The 21,594-nt window shown below is 56.9% G+C and overlaps 1 protein-coding gene across 1 annotated transcript; it reads right to left on the reverse strand.

Moving 5' to 3' along the window:
- Positions 1 to 572: 572 nt before the first annotated feature.
- On the reverse strand, positions 573 to 20,335 carry SYNGR3 (synaptogyrin 3). Its single transcript, XM_032197825.1, has 4 exons — positions 20,200 to 20,335; positions 10,110 to 10,350; positions 5,229 to 5,371; positions 573 to 3,355 (listed from the first exon to the last, which is right to left on the reverse strand). The coding sequence occupies exons 1-4, from the start codon at positions 20,296 to 20,298 to the stop codon at positions 3,146 to 3,148; spliced, it is 693 nt and encodes a 230-aa protein (XP_032053716.1). The 5' UTR covers positions 20,299 to 20,335; the 3' UTR covers positions 573 to 3,145.
- Between the last annotated feature and the right edge of the window lie 1,259 nt (positions 20,336 to 21,594).

Raw genomic sequence — 21,594 nt, forward strand, 5'->3', positions numbered from 1 at the left:
GGAAAAAATACATCAATCGTGGGATGCCTGCCCAGCTTGCTGCCCGCCCTCGTGCCACGGAAGCAGGGCAGCGCCCACCCTGCGGCCGCAGGAGAGCTGCTGGCTCCTCTCTGCAGCAGAAGGCTCCTTCCCAGCGGCACCACGCGGGAGGCAAGTGAAGGTTTCTCCAGGTGGCATTGGTGTGGCTGGACCAAGGATGTCATTCCCAGCTCCAGTTCACTCGAGGAGCAATCTGCTCTGCCTCATCCCTGCCGGGAACCTGCCCAGGTGCCCAAACCTCTTCCTCCTCCTCTCTGAGCACAGCACATCCAGGGCCTTGCACACACAGCGCCAAGCGCCATTTGCTAATGAATTTCAGGGAGCAATGACTGTAAAAAGAAGCTGACCTTGAGAAGAACAACCGTGCCTGGCCCAGGGATGGAGTCGCAGTTGTGCTGTTGTGGTACCTGTGGCACAGCTGCTCTCAGGTCAGTGGCAGCGTGGGGGTGCGTGGGGGGTGCGCAGCCATCCTGTGCCCCACTGCCAGCGGGTGGAAGGGGTGGAAAGGAAAGAAATGCAATGTAGGCCTGGGGTGCGTACATTCAGATGTTGTAATATTCAGCACGTTTACACCACTGATCAGGACACTTCTCGCAGTCAGACAGAACTTTAGTTCTTTACGGTTACAAGGAAACTCTGGAACAGTTATATAGTTAGAAAAAATACAATGTACCGAACAAACATTATCTCACATACAATCAATTTAAACATTTAAATTGATTATAATTTTGCTAAAATATTAACACAAGTACTGTTTGTGCTGCTAAAATTTCAGTGTTCCCTCTAAGGAAAATATTGCTACAGTTCTACTGTACCCTGTATTAAAATCTTTTGCCTTTTTTTTTTGTCAGCAAGACTGGCTCTAGAAAAATCGCAGGGGGGGGGTCACATAATGAATTTAGGCTTATACTGTACTGGTGTTTGGATGTCCCTGGTCTACTTCGTGCACGGCTTTCTCACCGCCTGACTGGCACAGGCCAAGTGCAGATGCCCCTGGGTCACCCTTCTCGCATCAGCCGGGCAGGAGACACTCAGGCCAGGCACTGCGCCATCCTCCTGCTCTCCCTCTGGCATCCTCGCTGCTGAGGGCAGCTCTGCAGGCAGCAGGCGAGGCTCTTTTATAACACCTTAGAGTTAAAAAGTGGGTGCAGAGGTGCAGGGCAGGGAGATGCGCAGCCTCTGGTGCTGGCATCAGAGAGAGAAGCCACGGTGGAAACCGCTGTGGGCTGCCAGGTCCCCGTGTCACTACGGCCCTGCAGGAGAAGTGTCTGAGCTGGGAGGTGCTGGGAGAGAAAACCCAGCACGGCTCCGCAGCGCTGGGTGCTGCCCAGCGAGCGTGAAGGTCCGGATCCAGTAATGGCAGCATTCGCTGCGAATGCACATGTTGAGCTGACCTAACTAGCAGGGGGTTCAAGTTATGCGTTTTGTCACTGATAATGACTGCCTGTGATGAGGTTTGCTGCTTATTAATTAATGCATTTATTTGCAATTTTGCAGCAGAAATGAGCTGTGTTAATGATGATGACAAAAAACTGCTGGATTATTATTATTTTTTTTTTGCTACAAGAACAGCTGTGGCAGTCCCTTAACTATTGCTTGTCAGGAGGTCAGAAGGCAACACACGACGTCTGCCAGCATAAAGCAGCAAGGCAAAACCTCCCTCCCCAGCAGCCAGGCACTGCGAGCCAGGAGAGCTGGGGCTGCTGAGGGCAGAGCTTCCACCGAGGCGGTGGATTTCCAACTCTGCTTCAATCCTAGCAGCAAGCAGCTCAGCTCCCTGCCCCCTGCACCCCGGTGCCTGAAAGCCACCAGGTTGCTGACGAGGCTCTACTGGATTTTCGTATTTCCTTGGTTTAGCCAAGGCTGTAATTCTGCAGCTGGAAACCAAAACTCAGCCTCTGTCCTGGGCACGTTTTCGTGAGCTGCATTCTGCTGCTATGTGCAAACATGGGCTGCGTGCGCCCCCGGGATGGACTTTAGAGCCTAGGGAGCCTTTTCAGTGCTCCCTTTGAATTCCGCATTGCCGGAGCCCGCAGTGCCAAGCACACGTTCACACCTGAGGTTTTTGCTGCAGATTACGACAGATGGTGGTTGCTCCCTGTACAAAAATACACGTTGTATGCTGCTTCCTAATTGACTTAGACTTTGAGTCACTGAGACACCCACACCTTTTGTGATGGCAACTCGGAGTTTGAGAGTGAGTAAGTGTTCAGTATCGCCAATCGGTAACTACTTGTAAATTTGCAAACTTTAACAACCCCCGATGAAGAAGTGGAACTGTAACACGCCAGATTTTCCACTGGTACAAGCCTATTTCTAATTAGCAGACAACTATTGCTGAACTGTTTTCCAAAGCGAGTTGCAAACAGCAACTTTTCATGCCCTCAGCCAGACCCGTGTTGAAGCACAGAAGCCGTTTGGAGAACCAACACAAACCCCAAACCTCTGTGCCTCCACCCCCGTGCTGCTTGCATCCTAAACTACGTTTGAAACACCTGTTTGGTTGTCGTGGTTAGTTTTTGTACAGTAACTATATACAAACAAAAGTTAACACAGACACCGCTTATATCTTTGTGAATTTGGCACTTTCCTTGGGCTCTGCTTTTGCGCTGTACACGAAAGCCCCGCAGCAGCTCCCAGCAGCGGGCCCAGCCCGGGGCCGGCCGCCCCAGCGCTCGCTGCAACGAGACCAGTTCTGTGTTAGCTCTGGAAGAACGAGATAAATATCAACTCATCAGCTACTGTGTTTTCTAACAGGAGAAGGTATTGTTGGCTTTCCTAGGCACTCACTGGAACCCGGCGCCCATTGCCTGCTGTTAAAACGAGCCTCAGAGCAGGTACTTATTTGTCTTTTGCCACCTGCGGTAGCGACCTTCCTGCCTTCTGACTTAGAGGGAACACTGCTTTTATAAAACCCTTGGACAGGTAAGACAAGAACCAATACCACTGTACAGAATTCACTGCACAACTAGCTAATAGTAAGGAACCCAGCACTGACTTGCCACATTAAGGAAATGGTACTGAATACATTTGCAATCAACCGGTTAACTGTACTGCACCGTAGGACGTGCTCAATCTGTACACGGCCGCATGGCACCCTCGCCCCTCAGTATGCTGGCACTTGGTAACCTTTCGGGTTGGCGTCTGAGGTCTCGGTGAACGGGGGGCTCTGGTAGGTCTCTGTGCTCTCGATGCCGCTGCCGGTGGGGTACCCGGGGTACGAGGCGTTGGGGTCAGCCGTGAACTGGTCAGTGGCAAAGAGCGACATGTCAGTCCCCAGGCGGTATCTCTGCAGCGCCTTCACTGCCAGCGCGACCTGCCGAGGGATGGAGAGGGTTGGGGTGAGCGCAGCACCATGACCAGGACCCTGCTTTCCCCAGCACGCAGCCCTCCAGCTCCCCGCTGTTGGGTCCCAGGCCAAGGAAATAGGTCAGTCCTGCAGAGACTCCCTCGCCCTCTCCCAGGTTGCAGGTATTCAGGTCGCAAATCGTGGGAAAAGCAAGCAGCAGAGCTGCGAGAGCACCGCGTTGCTTTTATTTCAGGCGGTTTCATTAACAATTCAATTAGTTTATAAATGACAGACTCAGGGAAAAAAAAAAAAAAACTGCCTGCACTAAGCAGGAACAGCTCCCAGCCACCGCAAATGCTGCCGGCAGGCTGTGCACCACACATGGATCGGGCAGAGCACCCGACTTTCTGGCCCCAGGGAGAGGAGCACGAGCTCACCAGGCACGTGGAGGGGCTGCTGCGGGTGGGGACTGGGTGTCCCCCAGCCCTCCCTGCTGCCGGTGGGTGGGAGCAGCCCAGGAGCAGCCCTCACTGCCAGCCCCCAGCCTGTTGGGGCAGTGGATGGATGCTGTGGGATGGGGCAGTGCATGGATGCTGTGGGGCGGGCAGGGTGGCTCCCTTGGCAGCAGCTGCACTGAGCAGGCAGTGCGGCAACCCAGCAATTGGATCAGCCCGTGGCTAAGAGCTGCAGGGGAGCTGGGATTAAAGGAGATATATTTGGATAATAACAGAGTGGGGAGCCGTAAAACTGGCGAGTAACTGGAAGCAGGCTGCTGCTGCTGGAAAGGCTCAGGCAGGCTTTTGCTCCAGTTCTTTTAAGGCACTACGGAATTAGCGCACATCTCGCGTGCCCTCTGCCTGCAAACAGCCTGAGCGGGGGTGGAAATGACCCAGGGGCCTCCCCCTGCTCCTCCACACATGGCCCTCTGGCAAGCACGGGTTATTTTCCCTGGCCCCAGCCCCAGCTCCACCAGCAGGTGCTGAGCCCAGGAGGCGCAGGCACTGCGGGCACAGGCAGGGGCTGGCGGCTGCAGGTGAGGGACCCCCACGGGGCTGCTGCGGGGCCACGCACCCTCTGGCAGGCGTCCCTCTACTTCCCATGGTCATCATGGGACATGATGTGGGACACACAGAGCCCGAAAGGTGTGCACAGGGGGTCCCAGCAGCCCCCATCCCAGCACTCAGTCCTCCTGGGGAGGGCAGAGGAGCACCCAGCCCGGTGTCCCCCGGGGCTGAGCTGCTGAGCCTGCGGGCTGCCCAAATCCCCCGCAGTCCCGTGGGACAGGCTCGTTGTGGCAAACCTCTCCTGGGGACTCATTTGCTTCAAACCACGGTCTGAACAAGGCCCTGGGGCTCTACCAAGGCCCTGAAATGAGGGCAGCTCATGGCCAGCAACGTGTTTTCGATGGAAATGCAACTTTCCAGTGGCAGGAGAAGGGGAAGTTTGGAATTCCCCGGGGAGAGGGGAACAGAGCTGGTGCTTCCCAGTAAGGAACCACAAGTTTCACCTTTCTGCAGAGGGGCAGGGGGAGGGACTGCAGGTTACTTCCACACTGGCCCATCAGGATTCACTTCTCCAAACCATGCCCCAAATTCCTCCTTCCAGCTCAGCGCTGAGCCCACAGCAGGTTTCATTTCTCCTCTCCCCAGCTGAGCTCTGAGTTGGGCCGTTTCTTCTGCAAACATGACATTTGTGCCATGGTGAATATTCACCAGCACAACGCCCAGCTACTGACTGGTGTCTGCCCAGTACGGGGCTCAGACCCTGGCAGTGACAGCAGGAGGCAGTGCTCACACCATGATGCCCTGGTGCCAGGCTGCCATGCTGTACCTCTGGATAAAGATAGGATTTATGAAAAAATCAGGATAGGATTTATTAAAAATCCAGAAGCTGAACTCACCCAGCCAGCGATGGAGAAGAAGGAAAAGGCGATTGCTGCCCGGGCAGCGTCTGCTCCTTGCAAAGCCCCTTTGCCCATTTTCGTCCGTTGCCACTGGTTTGCTAGGAAGCAGAAGGCTACAAACCACAGGAAGGACAAGAAACCTAAAAGAGAACAGAGCTGGTCAGTGCTGTTACTGCCCACAGTAAGGGCAAGGACCTCTGCTGCCAGACCCTAGTGATCTGCGTGCTGACGACCAAACACTGCCACCCAGATTTTCAAGTAGCGACAACAATCTTGGGTACCTCGGCCTGTGGAGTGGTCCAAAGAGATCTATTTTAGAAGAGGCTGATTTACAACCACCAGAAAAAAAAAAAAAAAAAAAAAAAAAGGCTGGAGAGTGGCTCTGCAGCATGGCAGGAGCCGCCGAGCCGTGGAGGTGCACGGATGCCAGGCAGGAGGCAGCTCTGCTCTTCGCTGCTGCCCTCCGCTGACTGTGCTCCTGCTTCCAGCCCTGCTGGGCTCGGGGGGATTGAGCAAAAACGCTCTGCTGATTATTTCTTACTGGAACCAAGGCTGGCTGAGCAAGATAGGGCTGCAGCTCCCCTAATTTAATCACCAGCCAACAGCAGTGCCTGATGCCAAGGAGCTCACAACAGTATAAAGCAAGCCACAAGCACACGCTGTAACCAGCAGTGATGCTTTCCAGTGCTGGAAGGAGGAGCTGCAAAACCTGGAGCCTTTCACGATGCTGTTTTAAGGGCCTCCAGCCTTCCTGAGCGCCCCCAGCACAAAGCTCACCCCATGTGCCGATTTTGGGGGACAGCACAGGCAGGGATCTGGGCCCCGGCAAGCAGGGTGCTGAGCTACCAGGCATCTTCCCAAGGATTATGGACATCAGTATGAGCAGCCGCACTGCCGGCCCCGTGGGGCAGCCGGCTGCAAAGCACAGGCTGGCTGCAGGGGGAGGAAAGGAGCTGCCTTTATTCTCCTTCATCTTGCCAGTTGTTTTTAAGAATGATAAAAAATGCATGCGCGTATCCAAATACGTTGCAAGATTTACAGGGCTTAGCGTGTACGTTGCCTTGTAGACAGAATTTGCTCCTCACTGCGGTTCAGGAGAACACAGCCCTCGTTTCCTCCTCTTACACCATCGGACCTGGGGCTTCCTGACCAGCTCTGGCCAGCCCAGCCCTGCCTGAGATGCTGACCTGCCCTCACAGCAACAACACCCTCCAGCCAGGATCACCCAAACTTTCCTTTTCCAAGTCACAGACTAACAAAACAGCCTCTTTTTGCAGAACGTGGCTAACGTCCGCTACCCCAGATCTCTGCGGACACATTTTTAGTTTTGGGATGATCCCCTTGTCCTCAGCAACAAACGGGACTTCAGGGGCTTGTTCTCCAAAGGCCACACATGCCTTCAAGTCCTCCAGGTCTGTTATAATCAGGCTTTACTGGCAGTTGGCACCCATTAAGGAATCAGATTCTCTCCAAAATGTGGACATGGGAAGATTCCTGCCTGAGATATGGCCTGGGACACAGACAGGGTGGCCAGCATGTGGCGAGCAGGGTGGCCCCAGCAGGTCCCAGTGCAGGAGACAGCGTCCCACAGGGGGCTGCCACAGCTCTGCAACCTCGGGGTGTTTGGGGAGCAAAGGCCAGGAGGGCCTGGGCCAGAAGGACCCAGTGGGCACAGTACAGCCCTCGAAGGCCCCTCGGAGGGCTGACACAGCCTGTGTGCACCCTGCCTTCCCAGGGGCTCCAGGAAGGGCTGGTTTCATTTCTGTGCCAGCACCGTTTCCATTTGTGATTGCGTTCACCCTCTGTTAGCACTCCTGTGAGATGAGACTTTGCTCCCAACGCCCTGAATCATGTTCCAGGACCACAACTGCTCCTGAGAGGCACAGGCAGGGCCGTCCTGGTGCCGCTGCTCTGCTCCTGGTGGTGCAGGCCGGGACTGTCACCATCCCACGACTTCCACGGTCACATCCCATAGAGGGGCCAGGCAGCTCCCCCAGCTCGGTGGCACCTAGACCCAGCTCTGGTGTATTCACAGGACCGGGTGGAAGTGGGTGTTTGGAAATGTACAGCCCTGAGAAGAAAGGGGCTGAGCTGGCAGGGGATTGTTGTGGCCGCAGGCACCCGTCCTGACTCCCAGGGGACCCGTGCACTGGAGGAGCTCTGCAGCTCTGCACCCTCCTGAGTGCTGGGGGGAAGGAGAGCACCAGGAAGAAGTGTAGGAGCCAGTAGATAATTACAGTTTTAGGCTCTGCAGACAACAGAGTGCAAACACCAGGAAAGATACGTTACAGCCATAATTACAGCCTGGTTCCAAGCAAGCGCACATCTACAGGAGCAGCTGGAAGAGCAAGCCCCAAACACCACTTGCACAGCACCGTGGCCGTGGTGGTCCTGCCCGTGCCCAGCGCTCCCTTCCAGGGGGCTCCAGGGGCTGCAGCAGACGCAGCTCCCCTTGCCCCATTGGGGCACCCCGCTGCAGGGACAGCCCCATAACTCGGGCACCTTGTAACATTCATGCTCCTTGCACAGCCAGGGAGGAGCAGCACAGGTCTCGGGGTGATCCCTCCAATCTAGCACTGATCCGACACACAAGCCCTTCTTCCCTCCAGCGAAATAAAGCTGTGGGGTCGCACTGTAACTCCCCCACGGCCCGCACAGGCAGCAGCTGCCATATAACAGCCGGCAGCAGGCACCGGGGCGATCCAGGCGAAGGGACGAGGACTTTCTTTTCTCATCCCGCCCACTCGCTGCCTGATCTGCAATGTTCCCTCTTACCCCAGCATGCTCCTCACCCTCTTATTTCCCAAATGGATTCTCAGCTTTTATATTAAAGCGTGCAGTAATGCTGAGGTTACATGCAGGGAGGATGACACAGTGGCAAGGAGGTAAGAGGAAATCAAGAGGTGGGGAGGGAGAAAAGGAAGCGGACAGCCTAAGATAGTCCCACAAGGTCCCTAGGGATTAACACAGAGATGGTTAATGCAAATTACTCTCAGACTTTGCACTCTGAGCCGCACAGATTGGCTCTGAGGACGCCGAACCCAGCAGCTGGATGCCCTGGGTGCTGGAGGCAGCGCAGGTGGGCACGGTGGCTGCAGCCCCTGCAACCATGCGGGCACCGCGTGCTGGCACAGCTCTGCTTCTGGCAGCAACCACCTGCCCGGCGTTTCTGGGCGAGTGGGTGTTCAGGCTACAGCAGTAAGGAAGGTTGGGGACAGCCGTCATTTTAGAAAAGTGAAGGCACGGAAATAGGAACGGGATAAGAGGCAGCAGGCATGACCCCACCCTGACACCTCCCAGTGGAAGCCCCCACAGCAGGAGGGTGTTTGGCACACCGAGCACTGTGTGCTGACAGCTGGCACTGCTGCTTCAATCTGCCTGATTTGGGAGCTTAGCTGGGGAGGGGAAGGAGCAGACTGGCCGACCCAGCAGGGTGCTGCCACTCCCAGAGCCCTCCCAGTGGCACAACCTGCATCTAAATGGGTCTCCTGCCAGCAAGGAAGTGATTTACCTGTTTTTTTTACCAAGAAGCCTAAAGAGGGAAAGGCCCAAGGGAGGAGAAAGTTCACACGCAGCTGACATGATGCACCCAGAGCATGCACACTGATCCCTGGTCCCAGTAAAAAGTCACCGCTGGCAGCACAGCAGCGTTTGGAGGCTGTGGACGGGGTTGACTGACCAGGACAGACCCCGGGTGCAACGCTGCAGCCAAGAGCAGAGCAATACCCGTGGGACAGAAGCTCTGTAGGGCAGAAGCCCGTCTTCTGCAGCTTGCTGCTGAGCCCACGAACACGCACACAACGTGTGGCAAGCGCAGAGGAATGAGGCAGAGACTGAACCGGGACCATTTCACGCACGCCTTGCAGGGGAGAGCGCGGCTCTTACAAGGAGAAAGGCAGGGGAGGATCGCAGCCTCAGAGCGAGACACGCACAGCCTGGCAGGAGATGGATGGGGATGTTCCCTTCCCATTGGAACTGAAGGGTTGCAGGCACCGAGCCCCACGGAAGGGGCTGTAAATATCACCTAACAAGGGCTGGCCGCCGGAGCGCTAACACCATGGCAATCAGCTTTCCAGCAAGGAGAGGACAGCCTTAACAACAGGCAGGAGCAGGGAGGCGATGACGGATGTTTCCATCTGGGACCAGAGAGCCATCAGCTCTGCTCGCGCTGGATAAATCACCTTCAGACTTCGCTAACACGAGAGCCTGGAAATCGAGCACATCAGCTGCAAACTCAGCCAGAAAACTCCCAGAGCAGCCAAGCGGAGGATGGCCTCTACTGGCACAACACATCCTGCCCGCTCATGTTCACACGGCTGAGCCCCAGGCCAAGGGGCTCAGGACAGCCCAGAAGATCTGTGGCAGCCCTTGGAGACCCAGAGCCACCTGCAAGCCCCAGTGCTGGAGGCGGCGAGGGACTGCAGTGGTATCTCAGCTCCCGCTGTAGAAGCACGCTTCTGCTTTGTTCAGAAACACACACGCATACAGTGAAAACAGACCCAGATGCAGCTGATGAAACAACAGTTGTTTGAGCCAGAAACAGGAGACGTGGGAGGGCAAAATGCCCCGTCTGCTCTCTGGGATGTGACCACCAAGCCCTGCTTCCCTGGGTGGCCTCACACATCCCAGCTCAGCAAACATCCCCGGCTGCAGAAGACCCCTCTGACCCCAAGGCACCACCTCACTGCTGCCCCTGAGCTCTCCACTATGGGACAGCCCTTCTGCCACTTCTCTTCTCCCCGACCGAGGCACACGAGCTGTGCCACGCCATGGGAGGAGAGGAGGGTTCAGGCGTGGAGCTGCAGGGCACAGCGATGACCCCACACACCCCACGGTGCCAGCACTGTCCCGCTGAGCACAGCACAGCCAGGGTTGTACCTGAAAAGCCGAGGTCCAGCAGCACGGCCCGCTTGCGGTCCTTCACGCTGCTGATCTGCTGGAACTGGAGGTCCACGACGAAGAAGAAGATGCAGCCAAAGAAGGAGATGATGCCGATGGCGATGCCGTAACTGCAGGCACTCTCGTTCTCGTTGAAGATGCAGAGCAGCTCGGGGGACTGGCTGTCCTTGTTCACATAGCACTCGTTCACAATGGAGCCAAACACCACGATGGAGAAGATCTGCGGAACGAAGGGGAAAATGCAACTTCAGCTGTTTACATTTAACTGTTTTCCAACAGCACCCTAATTGGATGCGGCCCCGCATTTGACTCCATGGCAACGGGGCATTTGTTAGGCAGAGCAGAGAATCACAGACCGGCCTGGGTGGGAAGGGACCTTACAGACCACCTGGGTCCCCCACCAGACCACGTTCCTACCCACAGCCTCTTGGTGGCCCTAAGCAATGTGCCGATGGATGGCATCTTGGTCTTGCACTGCTGCCAGCCTGTTTGCCTTTCGGTGGCTTGGCTGGCAGTGTATTTTAAGAGATGCTATTCTCCAGACAGGCTGGGGAGGAAAAAATAAACAGATTGGCCAGGCAGGTCTCTGCACAGGCTTTCTGCTTGTGCTGCTCTGCGCTGTCAGGCTGTGCTCAATAAACCCCCTTGTGTAACTGCGGAGCGGAGAGAAATGAAGTTACAGAGGATAATTGAGCTGCTCAGCAGGCTGGCCCTGGGAAGGACTGAGCGCCTGCTGGAGGGGCAGGGCTGCATGAGGGTGTGGGGAGCAGCTTGGGGACACGGGGAGCAGGTCGGGGATATGGGGAGCAGCTCAGGGATAATATGGGAAGCAGCTCTGGGGCATGGGGAGTAGCTTGGGGGCACAGGGAGCAGCTCACCTGGCTGCTGCGGGATGGAGTAAGAGGTTGTAGCCGTGCTGCCATGCAAAAAACGGGGCAATCTTATGCATGGCTTAGCAGGGGCTGAAGGATGCAGTGCCTGCACCCATTATCCAGTGACCCAGTTCCAGCCCTGTTAAGGACAGCAGGGAAGAGGGCTTGCTGGTGGCTGCCATGGTCCTGACACTCACTGCTGGGACCTGTGGCAGAGCCAGAAGCATGGTTGTGGGCTGATGTTGCTGTCCTGGTCCCCTGGAGGGGATCTGCTCCCCGGCAGGGCTGCAGAGCCACAACTCACAGGGGTGGGGAGATGCAGCTGCCCTGAGCCCGGCACCCAGCGGGCTGTCTGACATCCCAGCCGCAGGAAGGAGCGGGGCCGCAGCACAGGGGCAGTTAGCACCACTCACAGTGCTGCACGCTCAGGTAATTCCCCGATCCCTCCCAAACCAAAGGCAGCAAGCAGAACCCCGGGACCAGCCATATATCAGCTCGCTCTGGAGCCTGCTCTGTCACAGCCCAGGAAGCGCCGCTGCTGTTTCGCTTGCTGGGCTCAGAGCAAGGCAGGCAGCGAGACCTGCAGACGCCTTTGCACCACGCTGTGCATCTCTGATCTCGTCACTTGCTGCCAGCAGCAGCCCATGGGATCCCTGCATGCCTCCAAGCCCTGCTGGCTCACAGGACACAGCCGGAGGCCACGTCTGCAGGCAGAGAGACCATGCGCTCCTCCGGCGAGCCTACCGGCAGCAGGTAGGGTCCTGGGGCACAGCTCCTGCTCTGGCAGCCCCACTGCTTTTTGCAGTACCAGCACAGTCCTGAGTGCACGAGACCGAGACAGGCAGCAGACAGTGGCAGCAGCCGCACAGCCACCTGATAACCTGCAGCCTGTGGCCTGTGCAAAGTCACTCTGCGTGCCTGATGCCTCACCGAACAGCCACCCCCGCTGCCAGCGGGTAGTGCTAGCAAAGCTGGGGTGGAAGGGAGCGGAATCGACCACAAGGAAACCCTCCAGAAAGCTCCCAGCACACCTTAGCGTAATGCTGTGACATACATTTTCTCCCAAGCACCGGCCAGATGTCTCACACCTGACTGCCCTGAAGCATTTCATCCAGACAGCCCTTCTTCCCTCTCCTCTGCTTCCTCCCAGGGCTCGGGTGAAGCTGAGAGAGGCTGTTCTCACTGAAGCTACTTACAAATGCAAGAGTCTCACTAGCAAACCTGCCTTGGACCATCTCCACTAACTGTCCCCCAGACTGGAGGGGACAACAAGGCAGCAGATCTACAAGAGAATGCAGTCCTAAGATACGAGGGATTGGTGCGGGGTGTTTTCTTTCTCTGTAGGGTGTCATCTGAAACAAACGACGAGCAGAAACAGCAGAAATAGTCTCTGGAGAACATCCTCTCCTAGGTGCATGAGAGCTCATGCAAACAGCCACCCCAGCACCCCAAGCCTGCTGAGCATTCCCCCATCTTCAAATTTAACCTGTGTCCAGGGTCCTTTCCCCTATCCAGCCGTGAGCTCTGTGCTAACCTGTGTCACTGCCTGCATTTGCCCTGTTCCTCGTTAGTGCTGCACTTAACGGAGCTCGGCTGTCTCACCGCGCCGGGCACATCATCATGCGAAGAACAAGAGGGCCGCATTGTAAGAAAGAAACAACAACAAACAGTAATAATAATTTTCCCAGCGCTTTGGCAGCAGCTGTAATATCAGCAGTTGTAAGAAAATCTGTTCATAAATAATGCAAAATTGTTATTTACCATCAGAAATAGCAGCAGCATTTATAAAACAGGCCCTGGAAGAAATAATGTGATTCTGGAAAACATGAATAATTGAGAACCTCTGATTCCACTGGATTATTTCTCTGGCAGGCCAGTGAACTTGTACTCAGCTTCTCAGATAAGTGTTTTACTTAGTCCTCCCAGGATTAACAGCCCTCCCTGGACTACTCCTTCATGCTTTCCAACGCCCCCCGGGGGCTCTCCGCATGGGTGGGTGATGCGGAGGGGCTGTGCCTGCCTGTGGTGCTGGTGCTGCCCGCACAGCCCTGGTGTGCCGGGTGAGGAGAAGGCAAATCCCACGCTGCAGCTACGACCAGTACAGGTTTGTACCAGGCTCTGCCAAAGGACGATGCACAGAGAGCTCCGAGAAGAAGCCCAAAAGCCAAAAGGTGCCTGGGGTGCGTGCGGCACTCCTGGGACTGCTGCAAGCACGACGGTCACTGGCGATGGTAAGAGCAGACATTTCGCTTAGCTCAATGCAAAGAAACGCATCCTCCTTGCAGCTGGGTGATGCGAGGGACTCAGACAGACAGCAGGGAAGGGGCTGAAGCTCCAGCAGCCCCGGCCAGCTGAGGGGCTTGCAGGGACGTGGTGGAGAGAGCCGCTCAGGAGGCAGCAAGCCCATGGCATCCAGAGGACACGCAGCCCTTTTCGGGAGGCCAAAATAGGAACGAATTTCAAGTGCACACATTTGATAGATGTACTCAAAACATCAGCACTGGCTGAAATAGTCCTGTCAAAACATGCTTTTCAGTGAAAACAAGTCTTTCCGTGTTGTTTTCTCCCCCTCCCCCCATGATTGAAATTTTAGAGTGTTTCTTGGAAAAACAACTGGTGCTGGTAAAACATTTTAATGAGAATAGATTTGGTGATGTTTTTCTGTGTGGGGGTTAAAAAAGGAGTTTTGAGGAAATGTGGGTAGGTGGGAGAAAATGAAACCCCTACGAATTTTCTGAAGATCACGACAAACAAGTGTCATTTCCCAACTACCTCTGCAAACCTCATTTGCTCAAGCCCATAACCAGTTCATCAGAGACCTGGGAGAGAAAAGACACGGTCAGACTCTCCACAGCGAGTGGAATTTTATGGGTCTGAGCAGGGAGGCAGGATCCCAGCTCTCCAGAGGCACCCTGCACCTCCCACGTCTCAGCTGGACCCCAGCCCCGGTGCCCAGGGGGTGCCAGCGACCAGGCAGAGCAGCACCCACAGCATGGGGGCATGGGCTGCACAGACCCACGCACCCCAAGCCCCCTTTCCACATCTCCCATGTTACAAAGCTCCCAAACCTTCACCTGAGCCACTCCGCTGTCCAGCTGAACAACAAAGAGCAGCAAATTTTGCTCCCGCTGGGTGAGCTGATGCAAAACCCAGGAGAAGGCTGGATACCTTCAGCCACCCCCGCATGAAAGGCTCCCCCCCAGAGCTTCCAGGTAACCGTGCTTTCGGCTGGGGGTCTCGTTGGTTTCGATATCCAAAGCAGTGGACCCAGATGCACATCACGCCCGCTTTCCTAGCTCACCTGCCCACCTCCCTTTTCCCCACTCACCCAACCAGAGCCCAATTCATCCTCGCTGGCAGCTGCTGCCACGTGCAGGGGCTGGTGACCGATGCTCGGTGCCAGTGGTGGATGCCCCCAAGGGGGCTCTGGGGCAGGGAGGTGACCGTGCACAGCGAGCTGGCAGCGGGCAGCACAGACACTCGGGCAGCAGACCAAATGACACCTCACTCTTTCCCCAAAAAAAGGAAAGGAGGAGCCTGAGAGGGCAGGAGGAAGTTTGCTCGGCCGTGCCATGCTTTGGCCAGCCCCACAGCCAGTGCAAGGGAGCTGGGGCATCAGCACCAGCCCTGCAGCAGGCATCAAGGCACTATTTCAGGTGTGCATGAAGCTGAGACCCACGGCTGCCTTGTGTGCACCAGATTTTTGCCATCTGGAAGCGAGTGGCTCACCAGGCTGTCCTGGCTTGGTTCTGTCCTTGTGCTTTGCAGATCCACGTCCCCTCCCAGGGCTTGAGGCTGATGGATCACAGGACCTGCACACCCTTCTTCCAGGTTGCTTTTAGCTTTTTGTCACCAAGGCACCTAAAATGTGCTTAAGGAGACCTGACAATCTGAGCACAGTCATCGCAAGGAAAACTGAAAGCCTGAAAACCACGAGAGCACAAGCTGAAAAAGCTTCAGTGTGTGAGCTGTCAGCCATTTTAAGGTGAGATGTTTCCACTGCTGATGCACTGCGCTTCGATTTGGGACCTATAAAAAACATTACCAGAAGGTGTGGGGTTGTAGGAGACTGCAAAACCTTGCCTTGATTACACACGCAAGCAACTGCTAATGTCAACATCCAGGGAATGTAACGCATGAGGAAAAATAATCCGTCCCTAATTCGCTCTGCTGTAGCTCTCTATCGATGGTGCTAGGCACAACCCAAATGGACAGAGAGCCTGCACCAGCCTCTGGGTGATCCCTTCCCACACGAAGAGCTCCAGGGAGAAGCAGATGCCATGTGCTGGCCTCCTGCAGCCCCCTCTGCTCCTCGAACCCCCACCCAGCCAGCAAGGAGGGAGAGCTGACAAGAAGGGAAGCCAGCTATGGTCACACCAGCACAGGCCAAATCCTGCCCAGCTCTGAGCATTTCCATAAGCCTTGGTTAAGCCTTGGTTAAGCTCAGAGATGGGCTGTACCCTTGGGAGAGTGCCAGGTGCCTTCAGCACCCGCCATGCTCAAATTCTGGGGGAACCAGGTCCCGTGCCCCCCCAGTTTATCTTTACAATCAGTCCCAGGGAAGTTTCCAGCACAGATCTGTGTAATTTATTGCAGAGTGTGAAGACCGAGAGCTGCTGTGAGCACCGCCAGAGCTCCCCCAAGGAGCGGGGATATGACCACAAAGGAAAGACCTGACGCAGTTTCTGGCACAGGACCGGATAGCGTGATGCTGGCCCTAATAGGTTTATGGACGCGTCTGACGGGCTAATCAGCCTGTGGAGGATGCGTATCGACGGCCACATGACCGATTTTTACTGAATTACCTTCTGTAACGTGGCAAGAGACGCTGGCTGAAACACAGCGTCCATTCAAAGCACCTAATCTAGTGATGCCATCTGAGCAGACATCAAACCAGCAGCATTCGGAACCAGTGGTAACAGGAACACAGAGATTTAGTAGCATTTTAAGCTCAGTTGTGGTGAAAATTCTGTTTAATTCCATTAACAAGAATGTTAATTTTAAGTTCTGCCTTTAATCTACAGCCCACAGAAAGAGAATGAAGGCGGAAATCTGGTGACCTTGCTGAAAAGCAGCCAAGCCCAGACCAAACCCCGAGCAGCTAAGATCACAAAATGACTCTCAGCATCGCCGCGGGCTCCCTAAGAGCCAGCCCAGCCCCGCATCTCCTCTCAAAGAGCCACGAGACCTCACGTGTCTGAACCCCTGAAGGCTATCCAGAGCGTGCAGCCCTGGGAACACTGGGTGTTCCTTGCCAATGTCCCTCGGGAGGTTCTCAGCCCTGCTGGGTACAACAAGCAGCTCCTCCGGCTGCCTCGGCAGCACGCTTGGAACAGGCAAGGTATCAGAAAGGGAGCTTCACGACTCCACAAAGTGGGCCGTGTGTGGGAGCAGGGCACCCCAAAGGGGGCACCCCACCACCTCCTCCTCACCCACCGAACCACCTGACACGTCCCTTGCCAAAGTCACACCTCAGCAAAGCACCTCTGCCTTGCTGAAAGGCAATGATTTGCCCTGTGACGGACTGAGACCCAGACCTGTGCAGAGCCAAGCCCAAGAAGACCTTCCTGGATGTGAGCAGCAGCAACCTCTGGACCTGAGAGCTGACTGCCACATACCAAAGGGCACGGGGATTTCCACCCTGCTGCTGCGCCCTTGCCAGGTGATCAGGTTTGGCTGCCGTAGGTCAGTCCCCTAATAAAGGTTTCACCCTTAAAACTTAAGTTTAACTTAAGGAAAAGCCAACAAAGGCTGTGCCCAATGAGATAAAACACTGCACAGGAAAAGCTGTTAGCGTACGGGTGATGAACTAAAAATTCATTCAACTTTAAGAAACGAGAGGAAAAGGCCCCACCGGACAGCGCGAGGCAGCTGCCAGCCCAAACCACTCCGATTTTGTGAATTCCCCTTAAAAGCAGCACGACTGCTCAGACGTATAGATAGCAGTGGTAGTTACAGGGAAGGGAACTCATGATTCTGCAGGCATCCTCAGTGAATATCGCGTTTGTTTTGCCGTGCAAAAAATGGCTAAAAAGGAAACCACAAGAGTGATCACATCTTCATCTGACAAACTGCATCAGGCAGAGGGGGAAGAGATGAATGAGGAACTGTTCAATGGTTCTTTCCAGCTCATGCCAGGAGAGTTTTGTGGGTTTTTTTCCTTCAGATATTCAGAATTACTATATATGTCATGGAAAGGTTGCTAGATGAGGCACAATCGGAATCCCCTTTCACCAAAACTTGATTTGGGGGATTTCTAAACCGAAGTCACCGCTCACCCCCGACTGCCTCTGTTGTTTGCCAGCACGAGGGCTCAACCTGCGGCCCCAAAGCAACTGCAGGAGTCACAAAATGGAGCTGGGTCCCCATCGGTGAAACCCCACCGATGACCATCAGCTGGATGGGCACTAGGTACGATGGCTGGTCCCAGCCAGGGGCCCTCCTTTCCCCACACTGCCACCCAAACCAGCACATCCCCAAGGAGCCACAGCAGCTCCCTCCTCCTCGCTCCAAAGGAACATCCTACGAGGCGGCCAGGGTCAAGTCTCCAAGGTTTGGTCCAACGACACGGGTTAAACACGCTTTAAAAACCACAACAGCAAACAACAGGAAGGAGAATCGCATGAATAAAACCTGCCCCAACACCTACATTCAGTCCGGCCTCAGCCAAGGGGCTTCTGAAGAACCTCAGAGGCTGCAGATGTGAGCACAGGCAGCTCGCCTTCCCCGCGGCTGCCAGACCGGCGAGGTTTCTGTTTGTTCTGCAAATAATAAAGGAGCATCGCGGTGGCTGTGGGGCCGTGCCACCCATCCTGGCCGCAGCGGGGTGTGATAAGCAGCAGGCAGCCCTCACCACACGCCGCCACGCTCCCCAGCCCAGCAAGGAGGAGTTTCGGGGCAGACCAGAAAGGCAGCGAGGTCTCACAGACCGACATGGTTTTGTAGTGTTTTGGCTGCCGCCTGTCCAAGCTCTCCATCTTAAAACGGGCCGTGGGTTTCATCTGGCACGAGCAGCAAAGCAAAAAGAGTCTGGGCGCACTTTGCTTTACAAAGCAAGAAAAAATGAGAGCCACACAAGCAGGAGGGATGGAAACCGGCACTGAGCTCACAGCTCGTGCTGACCAATGTCCCTGCTGGGCTGGGAAGGAGCCACAAACGCTGAGCTGCTTTACGACAGGTTGCAGCCTGCAACAGCCAAGCCAAGGCCAGCCGGGGACTCCGGACCCCCACGCTGGAGCAGCGAGGGAGGAGGGTCCCTGACAGATCTGCCACCAAATGTGAGACCTGGGAAATGTGGTGCGAGTGGCTTTTAGCGTGAGCTTCCTGGGCCTGATGCACAATTAACTGGAAAGAGCAAAAAAATCCCCATGAGCTCAGTGGGTTTTGGAGCTGACTGAATGCCACGATTACCCGGGTGTAGTCCCAGGAACGTGATGTTCATCCAAGCCAACGGGCCCTTCACTGACCAGGGGTGATGCACTTCTGTAGTCCTAACCACTCGCTTTTCTCAGCCTCCTGGTGAACCTAGGAAACGAATGGCTTCTCTACTGAGTAAACCAGCCAGCAAATCCATGCGTGAAGGTTTTCTAAGCTGAGATTTTCAGCTCACCTCCCATATTCTGTTCCTGTTTCCCAGCAGGGTCCAATCCCCACTGTACGAGGACAGTGAGCTCCCTGGGTGGGTGGTGGCAGCTTTATTTCGAGAGGAGCCAAACTCACCATCAACAACATGGTCAACAATTTAGCTGGCCATGCCCAAAACCAACACCATTGCCAACGCTTTGCCACGCAGAGGATCCCAGTGGATCCCAACCAAGTTTTCCAGACCAACGTGACACTTCGGGAAACACCTGGCACCATGTGCCACCCAAACCCTGTGCCAAGCATCGCACCTGTCCGAGGCCTGGGAACTCCAGATCCACAACCAGCCTCCACCTTCCCCCAGCAGTGGAGTCCTTCTGAAAGCTGGCTCCGATCCAGCAAAACATTTAAGCGTGTGGTTTAACTTCCAGCATGTGATTGCAGCTGGAATTGCTCATGTGCTTCAAGGTAGGCACATGCTTCCATGTCGTGCTGCTCGCGGCCTTGGCCGGAGGCACCCCAGGGAGCCCCAAATGCCCGTTGTGGGGGCTGGAGGATGGCAGCAGGGGGGCAGCACCTCCCCTCACACCTTTCCTTCGCTCGCTGTACACATTTGGCACTGCTGAAGGTGACACAGAGCCAGCGGGCGAGGGCCTCCATGCATGAGCATGGACGAGCCTCCAGGGGCTCTGCTCTCCCCCAGCCTCGGAGCACCAGAACCAGGAGCTGGCCATGGTGAGGGCTGGGCAGAGCCTCCCTGCGGGGGGCTTTTGGGAAGGGGCAGGCATCGCAGAGCTCGCTGGCCGTGTACACTCGCAGATTTTTGGCAGCTAAAAGCCAGGCATTGCAGGGAGGTGGCTCAGGGCTGCCGTTAAGCCCCGGCAGCCTGGCAGCACAGCTCCCGCGAGCTCCCCTGCGCAGCTTTCCGGGTTGCTTATTCATGGAGCGTCAACGGGCAGAGCCTTCGCTGGGCGGCTGCATGGCTTAGCCCACCTCCTGCCTCCCTGCTGTGCGGTACAACACATACATGCACGGGGAACAGCCAAAAACCATGACACGCTAGAAGAACGGGGGCAGCTGGGCAAGGCTGGCCGTGGGATTTCTTCTCTCTCTCACACGCAGAGCGAGGAAGGAAGGAAAATGTCCTCTGCTTCCTGATTTACACCCCGTTCTGTAGGCTTTGCTCAAGCACCAGCGACACAAGCGTTGAGGAGCTGTGGCAGCGCCCACCCGCTGTGCCCTGCCCTGCTCCCGAGGAGCACCCCGCAGCCCCCCGTGGGCGCTGGCCGGCCCCACGCCGCGCGTGGCTGCCCCTCGCGTGAGGGTGCCCGGTGCCTGGCTCGCTGGGCACAACGGGCACAGCTCGGCACCCGCCGGCTGCGTGCTGCGAGGGGCCGCAAGGCGCAAGAGGGGGCTGCAAGGTGCAAGAAGGGGCTGCGTGCTGCAAGGGGCTGCGAGGTGCAAGAAGGGGCTGCGAGGTGCAAGAATGAGCTGCAAGGTGCAAGAAGGGGCCGCAAGGTGCAAGAAGGAGCTGCAAGGTGCAGGAAAGAGCTGCAAGGTGCGCGGTGCCGCCCGGTGCGCGGCCACGGCGCGCTGCGCCCCCCCCGCCGCCTTACCCAGGCCGTCACGCGGAGGATGGTCTGCGGCTGCTTGAGGAAATCCAGGGGGTCGACGGCGCCCCCCGCCCGGCCGGCTCCGAAGGAGGCTCCCTCCATCTTCCCCCGCCGCCCGCTCCGCTCCGCGCCGCTCCGAGCCGAGCCGAGCCGAGCCGCGCGCGCCCCGCGCCGGCCGCGCGCCTGCCCGCCCCCCGCGCGCCTCCCGCGTGGGCTCGTCCGCGGCGACGCGCGCGGGCGGCGGGAGGGACCGGACCGGCCCCCCCCCACCCCCGGAGGGGAAACGGCAGGGGGTGGCACGGGGAGATGCGCCCAGCACGGGCTGCGGGTGGGTACCGCCGGGGGAAGGTGGTCAGGGGCACCGGGAGGTGGCCACGGGTACCAGGAGGTGGTCATGGGCAGCAGGAGATGGTCATGGGCACCATGTGATGGCCACGGGCACTGGGAGGTAGCCACGGGCAGCAGGAGGTGGTCACGGGCACCGGGAGGTGGCCATGGGCAGCAGGAGGTGGTCATGGGCACTGGGAGGTGGCCACGGGCAGCAGGAGGTGGTCACGGGCACCAGGAGGTGGCCACGGGCAGCAGGAGGTGGTCAGCGGCACTGTGAGATAGCCACGGGCATCGGGAGGTGGCCACAGGCAGCAGAAGGTAGTCATGGGCACAACATGATTGATGGCCATGGGCAGCAGGAGGTGGTCATGGGCACCGTGTGATGGCCACAGGCACTGGGAGGTGGCCACAGGCAGCAGGAGGTGGTCAGAGGCACTGTGAGATGGCCACGGGCATCAGGAGGTGGCCACGGGCATCAGGAGGTGGCCACGGGCATCGGGAGGTGGCCACAGGCATCAGGAGGTGGCCACAGGCACCGTGTGATGGCCATGGGCACTGTGCGATGGCCAGGGGCACCAGAAGATGGTCAAGGGCATCAGGCAGTGGCCAGGGGCACCAAGCAACGGCCAAGGGCACCGAGAGGTGGCCATGGACACTGCGCTGCAGCTGTGACACTGTGTGATGGCCACATGCACCATGCAATGGCCACAGGCACCATGAGATGGTCAGGGACACCGTGTGGCAACCAGAGACACCATGCGATGGCCACGGGTGCCACATGATGGCCAGGAACAGCGTGCTGCAGCCGTGACCCTGTGCTACAGCTGGGGGCACCACGCTGGGGCGATGGGCGCTGCGCTGTGGCCATGCACGTGCTGTATCTGAGGGAGCCGTGCTGCTGCTGCCTCACCGTGCTGCAGCTGTGCTCTCTGTGCTGTGCTGATGTCACCTCGCTGCACCCAGGGACAGCTTGCTGCAGCCACCACACGGCCGCCAGGACACCCCACCGCAGCCAGTGCCACCGTGCAGCGGCAAGGGACACCTGTGCCACAGCCCCAAGCACGAGCA

The sequence above is a fragment of the Aythya fuligula genome, chromosome 15 (genome assembly GCF_009819795.1).
Source record: "Aythya fuligula isolate bAytFul2 chromosome 15, bAytFul2.pri, whole genome shotgun sequence".
Taxonomy (NCBI): Eukaryota; Metazoa; Chordata; class Aves; order Anseriformes; family Anatidae; genus Aythya; species Aythya fuligula.